At 39.8% G+C, this 13,738-nt stretch overlaps 1 protein-coding gene across 5 annotated transcripts in view; it reads left to right on the top strand.

The window, feature by feature from the left end:
* AFF4 (AF4/FMR2 family member 4) overlaps window positions 1-13,738 on the top strand; it is a 50,740-nt gene that overhangs the window by 19,374 nt on the left and 17,628 nt on the right. For all 5 annotated transcript variants that reach the window (XM_021410334.1, XM_021410332.1, XM_021410333.1 and 2 more), the window contains exons 4-10: window positions 1,149-1,940; window positions 3,243-3,287; window positions 4,215-4,301; window positions 9,497-9,533; window positions 11,295-11,343; window positions 12,651-12,671; window positions 13,213-13,267. In XM_021410334.1, coding sequence (XP_021266009.1) covers window positions 1,149-1,940; window positions 3,243-3,287; window positions 4,215-4,301; window positions 9,497-9,533; window positions 11,295-11,343; window positions 12,651-12,671; window positions 13,213-13,267 — 1,086 coding nt within the window. The remainder of the gene's footprint in view (window positions 1-1,148; window positions 1,941-3,242; window positions 3,288-4,214; window positions 4,302-9,496; window positions 9,534-11,294; window positions 11,344-12,650; window positions 12,672-13,212; window positions 13,268-13,738) is intronic.

Here is a 13,738-nt window from a genome sequence, read left to right as displayed (position 1 = left end):
TTGCCATTATTTTCTATGGACTGATGTGTCTGCTAAGATGGTGGTAATTAGGGCTGGATCTCTATTCGAGATCTTATTTGATGTGCAATCAAGAGACCAGTGTTGAAGGGGCATGTATACAGAAGAACACACACCAAGCGATGTTTTATTTGCTACTGGCAGTTCTTTCATTCAGCCTCTGGTAGTCTTTGATAAATAGATACGGCTGACATCTTGGTTTGCTTCCTTTCTCCTGTCTCTGTAATGTACCAATACTGAAAGGAATGTTTTTCTATGAGTGCTGTGGCCTGGGTATTTTTGTGTCTTCCCGGGCTGAAGGATAAATCTCCTTCACAGATACTTTGTAGACCATGAGAAATAAAATGAGAAAATGGTAGCTGGGCCAAGTTGCACTTAGTGTTAAACTTGATCAAAGATTTTAATAGAGCTGTTAGTTACTTCTTTGTTAGAAGTGGACAGTCAGATGTTTACTACTTTTTAAGTTAGTTGGCTTTTCAGCATTAAAGAATTCAACATGAAAAGGAAAGGATAAGGATTAATTAAAAAAAATAAAGATCAGAAACAGATTTTGAAAACAAATGTCTTCCACTTTTCAGTCAGTCAAATAGAAATAACTCAGTAGAACTGCTGACCCTTACGGTGAGTTTCTGTCACTGGGGAAGTTGGACAGGTTATCTGCCATCTTTCTGAGCTGGTGTGAGTGTACGCTGGTGCTGTTTTTATAATGTTAGAAGGTTTTGGAACATGGGACTCAATGATGGGGGAATCTCTGTTCCTTATAGTGGCTCTGGTATTATGGGTAACTGTGGGCAGTCAGTTCATACCAGGAGCGACGGCCTATCACCTGAACAGGGCGGGGAAAATGAAAAATGCCAATGTGATTTTTCAGTAATTAGAGATCAGCATAAGAAAAGGATAAGTGCTGCTGAAGTACATCTTTTCTGCATGCCACAGGGGGGTGAAATTACTGCTTAAAGAACAAAAACTGGGAATTGGAAACACTAGCAAAAGAAGAATTGGATGTTAGCCATGATCTTAGCCTTGAAATTTAGATTAACTACAATAGTTGTCAAGTCAATTAACTGAAAATGAAGTTGTGACTTTTAAAGCTGTGTTTTGCATTTGCATTTTTTTAATGATTTCCACAGACCAGCAAAGAAGACAAATTATCTAGTCGCATTCAGAGCATGCTTGGTAATTATGATGAAATGGATGATCTTATAGGAGACAGATCGCTACCAAAGCTCGTTGGAATTCCCAAACCTACTGTACCATCAACAGCAGATGAAAAATCAAACCAAAGTTTCTTTGGTGATCAGAGACATAATACTAGTTCGCATCAGAGTAGCAAATGGACTCCTGTAGGACCGGCACCTAGCACTTCCTCACAATCTCAGAAACGGTCCTCGGGTTTACAGAGCGGCCACAGCAGTCAGCGTGGCAGTGGCAATAACACTAGCAGTAGTGGCCAGAGGCATGACCGTGACTCTTACAGTAGCAGCAGCAGTCGCAAAAAAAACCAGCATGGATCGGAACACTCCAAATCCCGTTCTTCCAGCCCTGGGAAACCACCTGCTGTTTCTTCATTAAGCTCCAGCCATTCGAGATCTCATGGAAGCGATCATCACAGCAAAGAACATCAGCGCTCAAAATCTCCCCGGGATCCGGATGCCAACTGGGACTCTCCTTCACGTGTACCCTCATTTTCAAGTGGACAGCACTCTAATCAGTCTTTTCCACCTTCGCTAATGTCCAAGTCCAGTTCAATGTTACAAAAACCCACTGCTTATGTAAGGCCGATGGATGGGCAGGAATCCATGGAACCAAAGTTATCCTCTGAACACTACAGCAGTCAGACTCACAGCAGCGGTGTGAATGAGCTGAAGCCCAGCAGCAAAGCACATCTAACCAAGCTGAAAATACCTTCTCAACCACTCGATGTAAGTTGCTGTCTATTTACTGGATTCTTGAATGCGAATCCCTTTGGGCTGGGATTTGCCAGCTTCTTTAAAATCTCAATCTACCTAACTAAAGCTTAGTTTATAGTTAATTTTATTTTTTGTTAGCTAGAGCATCTTAAACTTTCACAGCGAAGACCTGTATTTTCACTGGGGAGTGCACAAATGCTTCTTTCATACAGATATTGTGATTCTTGTTAAACAAATCCTGTAAGATGTACTGAGAAGGGCTAACCTAACCCAGACAAACAAGTTTTCCTGGAGTACTTTAAATTATAGTTAGAAGTTGGTAAAATACTAGGATACTCACAGGTATTTTGACAACCTGTATGCATGTATTGTCTTTACCGGGAGCCATGTTGTCTTAGACAAGTGATACCATCTGCCTAGCTCAGATTTTCACTAGAAGAATGTAGTAATTTATAGATAGCTTCGCCTAAGCAAAATAAGCTAGCCCCAGAGCATGCCAAATTGAAAAAGGTTCAGACCTCTCATCAGGTATGCTGAATACAGAACACTGTACAGACACTGGCCACAGCTCACATACAAGGAGAGTGCCTTACTTAATAATAAAATGTCATTGCATCTTCCACTGTTTGAATTGTAGCTAGAAAAAAAACCCACATTTCTTCCTGGAATTTCAATAAAGAGCAAGATAAGATCCAGGAAGCAGGTAAGGAAAGTTGAAGAATAAATTATTTCCATATTCTGAAAGACTTGATATGCTGACGTTGGTGCAGTAAAACATACAGCAACTTTGCTTCCTTTCTGTTTGTAGTGTCAAGGATGCAAAAGATTTATAGTTTCGTAGTTACTGCTGTTTCTAGTTTCATGCTGTAATCTGTGTTCTACTTCATAATGCAGTTTGCCATTACTGCATATTTATGGTCATCCATTTGAGTTCAGATATTTTACAGTCTCTTCCTCCCGGGAATGATCGAAAGCTATGACTCTTCTTCCCTCTCTCCAGAAGTTTTTAATATCCATGACTGCCTAAGATCACTTTAACTGTCAAGCGAAAAGTAAGAGATTATTGTGGCAGTTTTATAGATCCTGATCTATTTGCTTTTCATAACTGGATGTGACTCATCCTGTAAAAATTTGAATCTATCTGATATTAAAATTGATGTTGCTGAAAAGAATTAACAAGATCTGTTTGTATCTATATAGAGTCTAGATGAATGATGATAAGGACCGAAGTTTATTTTTAACTGCTTCATACCCCAGGGATCTTTTAAAGAAAATCTTCTTTAGGAGACGTTAATCTTGAGTTTTGATTTCTAGGCATCAGCATCTGGTGATGTGAGCTGCGTGGATGAAATTCTAAAAGTAAGTTCTCTGTGCTTTTGTTCATAACTTATTTATTGAATACACAAACGTTGCTAAGGAGGTGGAAAGTACTCTGCAGTGGATTAGTACCTTTCAAATTGGCTTGACTGCCAGTCGTTACAGGAGGACTCCTCAGTTAATCCTCTAAAGCAGGTAGACTGGGGAACACTGGAAGCAGAACTGTGCGTGCTGGGCGTACTCATCTCCTGGATATCCTCACTGAATTGCTTTTCTTCTATCCCAGCCCTCTGCTAATCTACCCAGAATTAACCATTTCTTCCACCGAAGCAGAGTCCTTACATTGCAGTATCAATTTAGGTTATAATATTTTTTTCTACCCAGCAGCAGACCCTTCTTCTCTACCTATGTTATTTTCTCAAGTCTTTTTACCCCTCGTGTGACCCCTGTTCAATGTCTGCTATCACAGAGGTGTTACTGGATGCCCCGTGAGCATTTCCATAACTGACTTGCTCTGATCTTCAGTGCTTCACAGTTCTTGGAGATGCTCTGAGTGATCACAAGATGCTTACTTTCCAGCTTCAGGCATTTGATTTTCACTTTTGTCTTCAAACTTTCTGTGCTTCCCTTTTCCAGGTTTCTTCTTTTTACCCTTTATCTCACATACACTCTTCGCAGCCTGAAGTGATCAGACTTCAGTTTCTGTTCAGGCAAACCGATTTCGTTGATTTGTGCCTTTCTTCTTGTTTTGTTGCTACGTCTTAACTATCTGTTTTCATGGGTAGAAACATTTTTGTGCAAAATCTTCATCATACATTTGGGAAATTAAGATTTGAATATAAAGCTTAGTGTACTATGAGCAAGGAACTGAAAATTGGGAGAGAGAGTTACCATTAGAATCAGGATTGTAACCTGAAATCTTTGGGCTTTTGCTTTGCTAATAGCTTTTCTTTTTTGTTCTGGTGACAGGAGATGACCCATTCTTGGCCTCCTCCGCTGACTGCTATTCATACACCATGCAAAACTGAACCATCAAAATTTCCTTTTCCAACAAAGGTCAGTGCTGTAGTCAATACTGAACGCTGCTAGAAGAGTAGCTCCTGTTAAAGGTCAAGATTTTGGAACTCTTTTAAATTGAATTCTCTATAGTTCTGAGTTTGTTTCAGTACCTTGCATCTCTTCATGTTGCTTCACAACATTGTCATTCTTACAAAGAATGTCATTTTTTTCCTCTGGTTTACACACATACAGTGGATTGCCAAGACACATATTGGATAGCTTTCCTTTTTACATTAAAATTTTGTTTCATAAATTCAAACCTTCTTTCAGGTAATTCTGAAGTTTCAAAATGCCACGGAGCCTTTTTCTCTGGGAAATACTTTGCACCATTGTGTGCAGAAGCAAGCACTGCTTACCTCTATCTGGCAAGCAGTGGTAAATACTAAGAAATGTAAATGTACTTTTCTGCTTAAACTGAACTTTCTTTATAATTTTGAAGTCCCTTAATAATTCTGTTAGATCTTATATCTTCAACTACAAAAAAAGCATTAAAAGTTTTAAAATCAGACACTTTGCTAAAGAAATTTTGTGATCTCATGCCCTGAAAGATGCCTTCCTAGCTTCTCATGTGCTTAGTAACTACTGAAGTGTTTAAGCTATTAATTTGAAGGAGGTTGCTTTTTGCTGCTGTTGGCAGTGTGGGCATATTTCCAGGAGACCTGCTTGAGCTGATGGCTCTGAGGAAGGGTTCATTCTCCTCCTTCTAGCTCTCAGCTGCTTGCCCTGTCGCAGGGGCTGAGTCTTGCACCCTCAGCAGCAGTGTTTTCAGTCAGACTGGCATCAGTGATTGTTTGCCTTGAAGTGTGGCTCTGTAATCTGAACTATTTTGTCGGCTGCTGAGTGTGCAGGGGAGATAGGTGTGGGTAGCGACTTTAGCAAGTACAGTTTGGTTTGAGGTAGCTGACTAATTTATGAAATCATGTTTTGTTTCCTGTATCTACTGATTACCAGCAGTTGGTTTAACTTGAGAATGTAATTCTTCTCAAGACTCAACATATCTCTGAAATGGGTTGCCTACTTTGGCGTGATGCCAGATTGCAGATGCTACGATGGTTGTGTTTTAAAAGTTACCTTCCTAATCATGAAGACTCCCCTTTTCCTGACCAGATTGCTGTTCTAAAGCACCATTTAACTGCTCTCAGTTTCCTGTTTGATCCAAATTATTCCCCAAACCATTCAGTGAAGTACTATTTTAAGATTTTCTCCCTGAGATCTCTAATGAAATCTGCCTAAACAGATTGTGTTGTTTACACAAATGCTTTGACATCAGCTTTCTAGTCTTCTTAACATGAAGATGTTTTTGAATTTACTTTCCTTTTCTTGTGTTTGAAAATCAGCTCTAAAACAGAAAACAAGTATGTTGAATTACTCTTTATAACAATCTAGATCGAAAAGAAAGGTGTTCTGTAGTTTTGATGGGTTGGCCATAAGAAAATGTTCTCTTGTGAGCGCCTTTTAAGTTTCCTTGGCAGGGAGAAATGTTGAAGCTGTGTGCTTTACCCAGGAGAGCAGTGGGTGAATACAGCTTTCCAAACAGCTCCGACTACAGCTCACAGTTACTTTTTGGCCAGAGGTTCCAGGCTGGGTGTTGTAAGTGCACTTCCACCAAACTCCCACAGGCTGATGGGAGGTTCAGGGCTGGATAGCCCAGAGCTATGGACAGTCGTGGTGTCACCAGGCTGTGTTGTCAGCATTCTTCTCTCAGTGCCTCTATTTGACTTGGGGGGGAAAGGAGGTGTGCAGAAATACCTAGGCCTTTGTGATGCAGAGAGGAACTACTTAAGGTTGTACAGCCTTGTTGACATCTGAATGCAAAAGGGAGGCAGTGTTTTTCTTTTTGAATCCGTCAACCTGGATTGTGTTTCTTCACTAAGTCTGCAAAAAAATTCCATTTATGGCTGCCCTGAGTCTTTCGACTTTTTGCCAGCTTTTTTATTTTGTGGCTGCACATCTTAGCCATGGAACTTTGTCAAATTCTCTATTTCCAAAGTCTGTAATTTCCTCTGCCTTCTCCCCTCTGTCATTCTTGGCAGCGGGATTTCTCAGAATTCCAGCAAGTTAGTGAGCCGTAGGCTTGTACAGCCCAGACCCGGAACAGAATTCAGAGAGCTGAACGCAGCATTGGTTTACTTTAATCAAGCCATACCGTTCTAGAAAATCTCATTCTCTTTAATATTCTATTTATTTACAAGTTATACGCTGCAGTGTTTCACAGCATTCCTCTCGTGTGCAGAAGTCTGGTATGTTTTGCCTGCACGTAAAAAATTAGGCTCGTTTTGGTGGACGGGTCGATTTTATGTGTAAGATTGTTGGCATCAGATCATTTTCCCTATGTGCAGAGAGTGGTTTGCAGGGACCCAAAATCCCGACAGGGGCCTGTCTGCATTACTATAAATATATCCTATAATTATCAGGAAGTCTTTGAATCAGAAGATAAAACTTCATGAAAATAGGTCATGAAAAGTTTTATGGAGGCTGTGAAAAACAGTTAGATTCCTGACTCTTGATTAAAAAATGTTATCCGATGACCTAACACTCTATAATTTTATCCTATGTAAGTCTCTTTAAAGCCATGGGCTCACAGTCAAAAACTCCAGAGCAGGAGGACTGGCGTGTTTGTAAAATATATTCAAAAATCCAGCTGTTTCTTAGGGGGTGGAAGCTTTCCATCGCAAAGGAAGGAGCGTGGCGTCACTGACAGCTTTTGTAGCTGCATACCTGAGCAGTGAGCTACAGACATCTTTGAAGAGGTGGATTGTGTCTCCAGGTTTGCTCACTCTGTGCCCTGTGCTGAAGTCATTGTGAAGGCGGTGGTCAGTTGTGTCGATCCCTTGTAATCCAGAAACTTTCTTTTGAGAAATAAAAATGAGATCTGACCTGGTTCTCAGACATTGAGTGGAAATGGGTCCTATTCGCCACAACCTGGACTACAGCCAAACCAAAAATGGACAAATAAGAATTCCATACCTAACTACCATTCTAACTGGCTGTGAAGCATTCTTCTCATCACCATTTTGTGCCAGAGTGCAAGCAGTGATTTTGTTACCTGCTGAAGTGTCTTCTCCACCTAACCGCAGCAGTCTGCTGTGCTTCTGTGAAAAGCATTTATTTCCTTTAAAATGTTCTTTATTTCTTCTTTCTAAAGAAATTGGACTTGAAGAGATAGATATTCCTATTTGTTTCTTTATTAATCTCTGAGTTTCTGAAAGATGTATGTATTGAAAGGCAAAATAGATGGCAAGTTATTTGGAAGAAGTTGCACGTTTAAACATAACACCTCATTAAAGTGCATTTAACTGGAATACTGCCTTAGAAATAGGAAGTTGGCTGAAGTGAGCATTGAGGCAGATGCTTTCTGCAGAATTTATGGTATGTGTACTGGTGAGAATGGTGCCAGTTTCTCATCCTGTGCTTAGCACAGTACAGTTGTTCTGCATATGTGGTATTCTGATTTCTGTAGGGTCTCTTTTTTTTTTGACTTATGTTTTATCAGTCTTGTCTACTTGCCGAAGTTGACAGGAAAAAGGAAGCTGAGGAATCATGCTTGCACTTGTTGAACCCATGTGAAAGATAAAAATCAGTTTTTATTCTGAAGGGAGTATAGCTTTTGCTTTCTGTTGAAAGACAGACTTTTCTCCAACTTGATCTTGACTTTGCAGTTTAAGCATAGGTTAACTTTAATGTCTCTTCATTCAATCAGTAAAGATGAGGGGCATTTGAAACATCTTAAAGTTCTCTAACAAGTTTTGTTTTTGAGTAAATTGTTACGCTCTTTCTCTGTACCACTGACAAAATGCTCATTTGAAGCATTACTTCAACGGCTGCCACTTTGGAAATAAAAACATTAAAGGAAGTTAGATATATGTAAGTATACCTTGCCATGTAGAGCTTTTGTGTGTTTATAAAGTTACATTTGGAAATTGCATGTGTAACTGCATCACATCACGGAGCTGGCTGTTTCAGAAGACTGGTGCGCAGCTGTGCCCCAAGCTCCTGCCATTCACTGTCGCAGAGTACGTCTGTCAGCTTGGTGAACTGACTCAAATAGTCTCCCTTTTTGTGCAGAAGGTCAGCATTTGTCCTCATTTCAAAAGGAGGTCAGGAAGGTCCTATTTTAAAGTGGCACACTAGCTTAGAAGTAGGTTTTCGGTAACTCGATACCTTCTGCATATTTGTTTATTAAAAAAAAATATTTTAATGTTTCAAGTGTTTGATAATGTACTATGTTTCAGGAGGCAGAATTGGGTTTTCTGGCATAGGAATACCATTCCTATGCCAGTGCTGGTCATGCCGGTGCTGGCGTTGGCAAGGCTTCATCTTTCAAGGGTAGATTCGTAGACAACAAATCCATTATGTATCAAGGCAGGTATATATCACTGTCCATTGGCTTTTGTCCAGCCAGGTTGCCCAGTTACATGAGGATTTGACTCTAGATCGGACAGAGGGGTGAGAGTGAGAAAGGGAAACGATCCAGCTGCACCCAGGATCTTGTGCAGAGCCATAGTGAGAAGGGGACGCAGCGGTCAGGCAGGGCCGCTCAGATTTGAAGCTTCATTCTCTCACGTGTTCTTTTGTCCCTGGGATTTCTTGCATTACTATGTTACAGGATCACTCCTCGTCCACTGAGATCCTGTATGTGTCTGAAAAAGATAAACACAGAGAAAAGAATTTGAAAGAAAACATGTAAAACTAACAGCCACGCTTTTCCGTTCATGAGGAAAAGAAAGAGAAGGGTGCCAAGCAGCTCCTCTCTCTGCTAAATGTGTGGGAAGATAGGGTCTGCAGAAGTTACATAGAGATTCTGGAGATTCAGGTACTGTGTGTGAGAGCTGCATGTGGCCCTTCTTCAAACCAAGCAGGCAGGGTTGGATGGGGCAGATGAGCTAAGGGTGAGGAATCTGAGGTACTCCTCCATGTGCTCGCTGCTCCATTGTGGCTGGTGAAGGCAGCTTGGGCCCAGATGAAGGCTCCCTGTTTCTGGTTGGTTGTTGCTGCTGGGTTTTGTTTTTAGTGTGTTGGTTTTTCTTTGGGAGTGGGTGTTGGTTTTGTTTTGCGCTGTTTTTTTTGTTTTTTTTTTTTTTTAAAGGATAGGTACCATCCTTTAAAGTCAGAACAAGAGCTTGATTATGGCATGATTTTTGATATGTTAAAATGCCCTTTGAAAAAACTCCTGTGATCTTTTATTCCCTTAGGACTCTCAACAGTCCAGTTTTGGCACTGGAGAACAGAGTAAGTATATTAAACTTCCTTTCATATCTGTAGTGTTTTTGTTACGGTTGAGTATTCTTAGTATCCCTGAAGAAGTCAGGCTGTTAGAGAATGAGACTCTCCAGACTGGTGATGGAATGGATTGTACGTAAAGCTTGTCCCTGCTTTCTCAAGACCTGCGCAACAAACACTTGAGTTTATTTGTGGCTTCTTGTTGAGAACTAGAAAGTTAATAACTATTGTGCAACTCACTCCTATCTTATAAAAAAGGGAAAAAAAAAAGCATTGTTTCTTTAATTTGTTGGTATTTTTTAATCCTTGAAAATAGGCTTCCCTGGTTGATCTGATTGCAAATAGCTGTATGTGAAAACAAAACACCCACAGAGAAAACCCCTGGGCATACTGGAAAGCAACAAAGTGCACGTGTTCATATTGTAATAGAAAAAGTACAATGCATTTTCTCCTTTTTCTTGTCCACTTTCACTTTGTGGATATAAAATCAAAGAAAACTGATCAAGAACTCAAATAGTAATAGGGTTACTATTGTTCTGAGTGTTGTCCCAGAATGTATTTCCAAATTTTAGACAAATGCATCTTTTATTCCTTTTTGACTGTATCTTGATTGTGAATATTACTGAAATGAAGCATTTAACCAGGTAACATATCTGACAAAACTGAATTAGATTTGTGCTGTTGCCTTCCGAAAGTCTCACCTGTCCCTGTCAAAGTGATTGAACAGATTAAATAGTAAAAGCGGAATGGTTTATTCTTAGGTATTCACAATCAGCTTAATCTAAACACCTAATGCAGTGGGGAATTAAGGAAACAAATTAAAACTTAATTCCATGATGCTAGCCAATAGACTTAAATTCAGGAAGCAACTGATCTTTAGGTATGTAAACAGAGGCAGGGTAGATAAAAGCACAGAACCAGTTTTCAGCTCCTGTTTCAGTTTTCTGAGAAACTTCTAGCAGCCTCAAATCTTGTTTCTGTTGTACTGTGCTTAGTAATTTACTAGAACTAAAGAACAGGGAAGGAGAAAAAAGACAAACTGAAAAGCAGATTGTATCAGTATGTATTCTGACTGTAGGATTTGGTTTGTGAGTTTACTTTCTGGATTTAAAGACTTTTCATTCACTAAAAAGCTGGGTAGGAATGCTGAAACAGATAAAAAAGACTTGATAGGCTGATCGATGTCCTGTACCCAGCATGTAGGAGGTAATAGATAATTTTTCACAGACATAGAATGGTTTGTGTTGGAAGGGATCTTAGGTCCCATCCAGTTCTAAGCCTCCCACCTGCCCAGGCCCCATCCAGCCCGGCCTCGGGCACCTCCAGGGATGGGGCACCCCCAGCAATCTGGCAGCAGTGCCAGGGCCTCACCTGACTCTGAGTAAAGAATTTCTTCCTCATATCTAATCTAGATCTATCCTCTTTTACTTTAGGATAGTCACTTCTATCCTACCTTGATAGAAGCAAAACTGTTTTTCACACCATCAGAAAGAAATTAAGCCTGTGTTGGTTGAGACAGCAATGATTTGAGAAAGCCTTCTAGATTTTCTTGAGTAAAGTAGTTGTTTCTCTTGGTGTTCTGTCTCTGCTCCGCTCACTTGGTCAATGTGTGGGAGACTGCACCTGGCATCTGCTGGTCCCTCTTTCTCCTGTGCACTCGGCCATTCTTGAGTTTGTTTAGCAAAGCCTGTTTACTTCTGGCCACTTTGGAGTGACTGTTTTGCTGTCTGAGTTTAAAACTGTACAACTTTTCTTCTTTTTTTCTTCTAGAACGATACAATCCTTCATCAAAAACATCCAATGGCCATCAATCCAAATCGTAAGTAGCTGTTGAGAAAACATTTCTCGAATAACAGTCAAGTTTTAAAAGATTTGGGAAGTAACTGTTTCTTTACTAGGATGTGTCAGTTCTTGCACACTCTTTGTCATGCTTACGTTTAACTGACAGGAAAAAAAAAAAGGTGTTTTCAAGCCATTTTCAGGGTCAGTAGGGCAAATACGGCAGGTCGGTGTGAGTAACAAATGCAGTGTGCCTTTCTTCCATTACCCTGCTTTCTTGTCAGCTACAGGATCCTGAGCAGGAGTTTGGCCTTAGGAATTGGCTTGTGAACTGGAAAGGTATCAGCATATAAGAATGGGCAGGGTGGAACAGGATTTACCAAACGTGTGCACTGCTAAGCTGTCAGCTGGAAGCAGCTTGTTGCTGTTGCACAAATAGGATGAGGAACTGCTCTGTTATTAGAGGAGGTGGTAAACTAAGTTTGGGATCCAGTTAAATTTGTGCTACTCATTCTCTTAAGTGACTGACAGACATTTGTATTAGTTGTGTACGGAGACCTAATATTATGCTTCACTGATCATACAACAGAAAGAAAAAATAAAAAGCAGCAGGAAGATTCTAACTGTACTCTGCCTTATTCATACCTGGAAATTGATTATATGCTGTTTAAATACAATTTCCAAACAAAAAAGTCCATGCCACCTGATGGTATGTTTATTGAAAGTGATTGCAGATTCTGAAAGCCTGGTATTCTAAGTTAATATTTGCTGTGATGCAGTTGTGAAATGAAGTCCAGTTTTTCTGCTTGTCTGTGTACATTTTTCAGTATTAATAAGATAAAACATGCAATCTGTGAGAAGGAAATAGAAAATAATTGAAGAGTGGTTTGTTTATTTATTTGTTATAGACTTAGAGTCAGTTTCCTGAAAACATGAGGTTTCAGACATTTATATGCAGCCACTTCAATAGGAGTTCATCATCTGGCTTTGCTTTTGTCATAGCAGTGCAATGCTCTGTGAAAGAGCTGTGCTAGTTCCAGAACTGGAGGATGCAGGAAGATCTAAGAACTAGAGATAGCACTGAGCATTAGAGAAGTGAGGGGCATGGGAAGAGGGATCAGAAGATGTTTACTGTGTCAAAAGAATTTCTGATAAAGCGATTGTGCTCCGTTCAAAAAGCATTAAAAAAGTGAGATAAATGCATCTTTTGATAAGGGTAGCAGCGGAACATAGATTGGAAACTAGATTCTTGAGGCTGGTGTTTCTTTTCAGATTATAAGCAGAACAGCTATACTGTGAAATTCAGAAGTATTAGACTTGTAATCCTTTCTTATCTTCTTTCTCCAGATGTGAATCGAACCAGACAGAGTAAGATGTTTTATTTTTGTAATCAAAGGTGTTTTAAAATAAGTACAAATACCCCACTATGTTTTCACTGTGTTCCTGCACTTTCGGTGTCGTGAAATAGCATGTGTGTGTATGACTAGCATAAATAAGAGTAATTATACCTTTGAAGAATAATAGAAAATTTATGATGTGGAGCAGTTGAGCTTTTGCCGCAAGACAGGAAGCAGTCACTGGTCTTACATTCCTTAATTCAATTTAAAACTGTATTCCTGTCCATCGTATATAAGGGGTTGAACACAGATGTTTTAGCTCCCCCTGCATTAGTAAAATGTGTCAGAATTCCTTTCTAAATTTAACAGAATGAACAAAGGAATCAAAGTACTGCAGTCTGTAGTTTTCTTTAAAGAATGACTTAATTTGCCATTCTTAAACGTTGCGGATTTCACCCACACACCCAGCTCTGTAGTATAAACAATAACTTGTTGGAGTATAGAAGAATGCTTTGAATGTAATTAAAGTACATGGAAAAACTTGTCTCACTTTCTCCCTTTTACTTACTTAGTATGTTGAAAGATGACTTAAAACTTAGCAGTAGTGAAGACAGCGATGGAGAGCAGGTATGTTCATGAGATACCAAAGTTTCAGAAAAATATAGTAAGTGTATTGACAGTTTGTTACTACGGCAGTGTTCTGTACTCCAACAGCAAACTGAGCAGCTTAAGGAAGATTTGCAATTGAGATATAAAAAACAATTAGCAAGTCTTCAAGCAAACTTCAGGTATTCTAAATTGCAATTCTGGGGAAAATCATCTGTTTTGTGAGAACGGTCCATTAGTACCTAGAGACTCGTGCTTTGCTGATTTCAGATGGGCTTTCTCTGAATGTGAAATGGGGACAGAGCCTACCTCAAAACACAAGCGATGCACTGCCCTCTGGAGAGAGAACCCCTCGTGTTCTGCTGTGCTGGCTAAAGAGTGCATGGCACAAGTAGTTCCATGCAGCGACTGTTTGGTTTAAGAGCTGCAGTGTGTGTCTCTCACTCCCAGGTTGTATCTGTAACTATGAGTCTAGCAGCTCCTTTATTTTTA

This window comes from Numida meleagris, chromosome 12, assembly GCF_002078875.1.
Source record: "Numida meleagris isolate 19003 breed g44 Domestic line chromosome 12, NumMel1.0, whole genome shotgun sequence".
Taxonomy (NCBI): Eukaryota; Metazoa; Chordata; class Aves; order Galliformes; family Numididae; genus Numida; species Numida meleagris.
The sequence above is the reverse complement of the archived record's forward strand: the minus strand, read 5'-3'. Positions and strand labels throughout refer to the sequence as shown.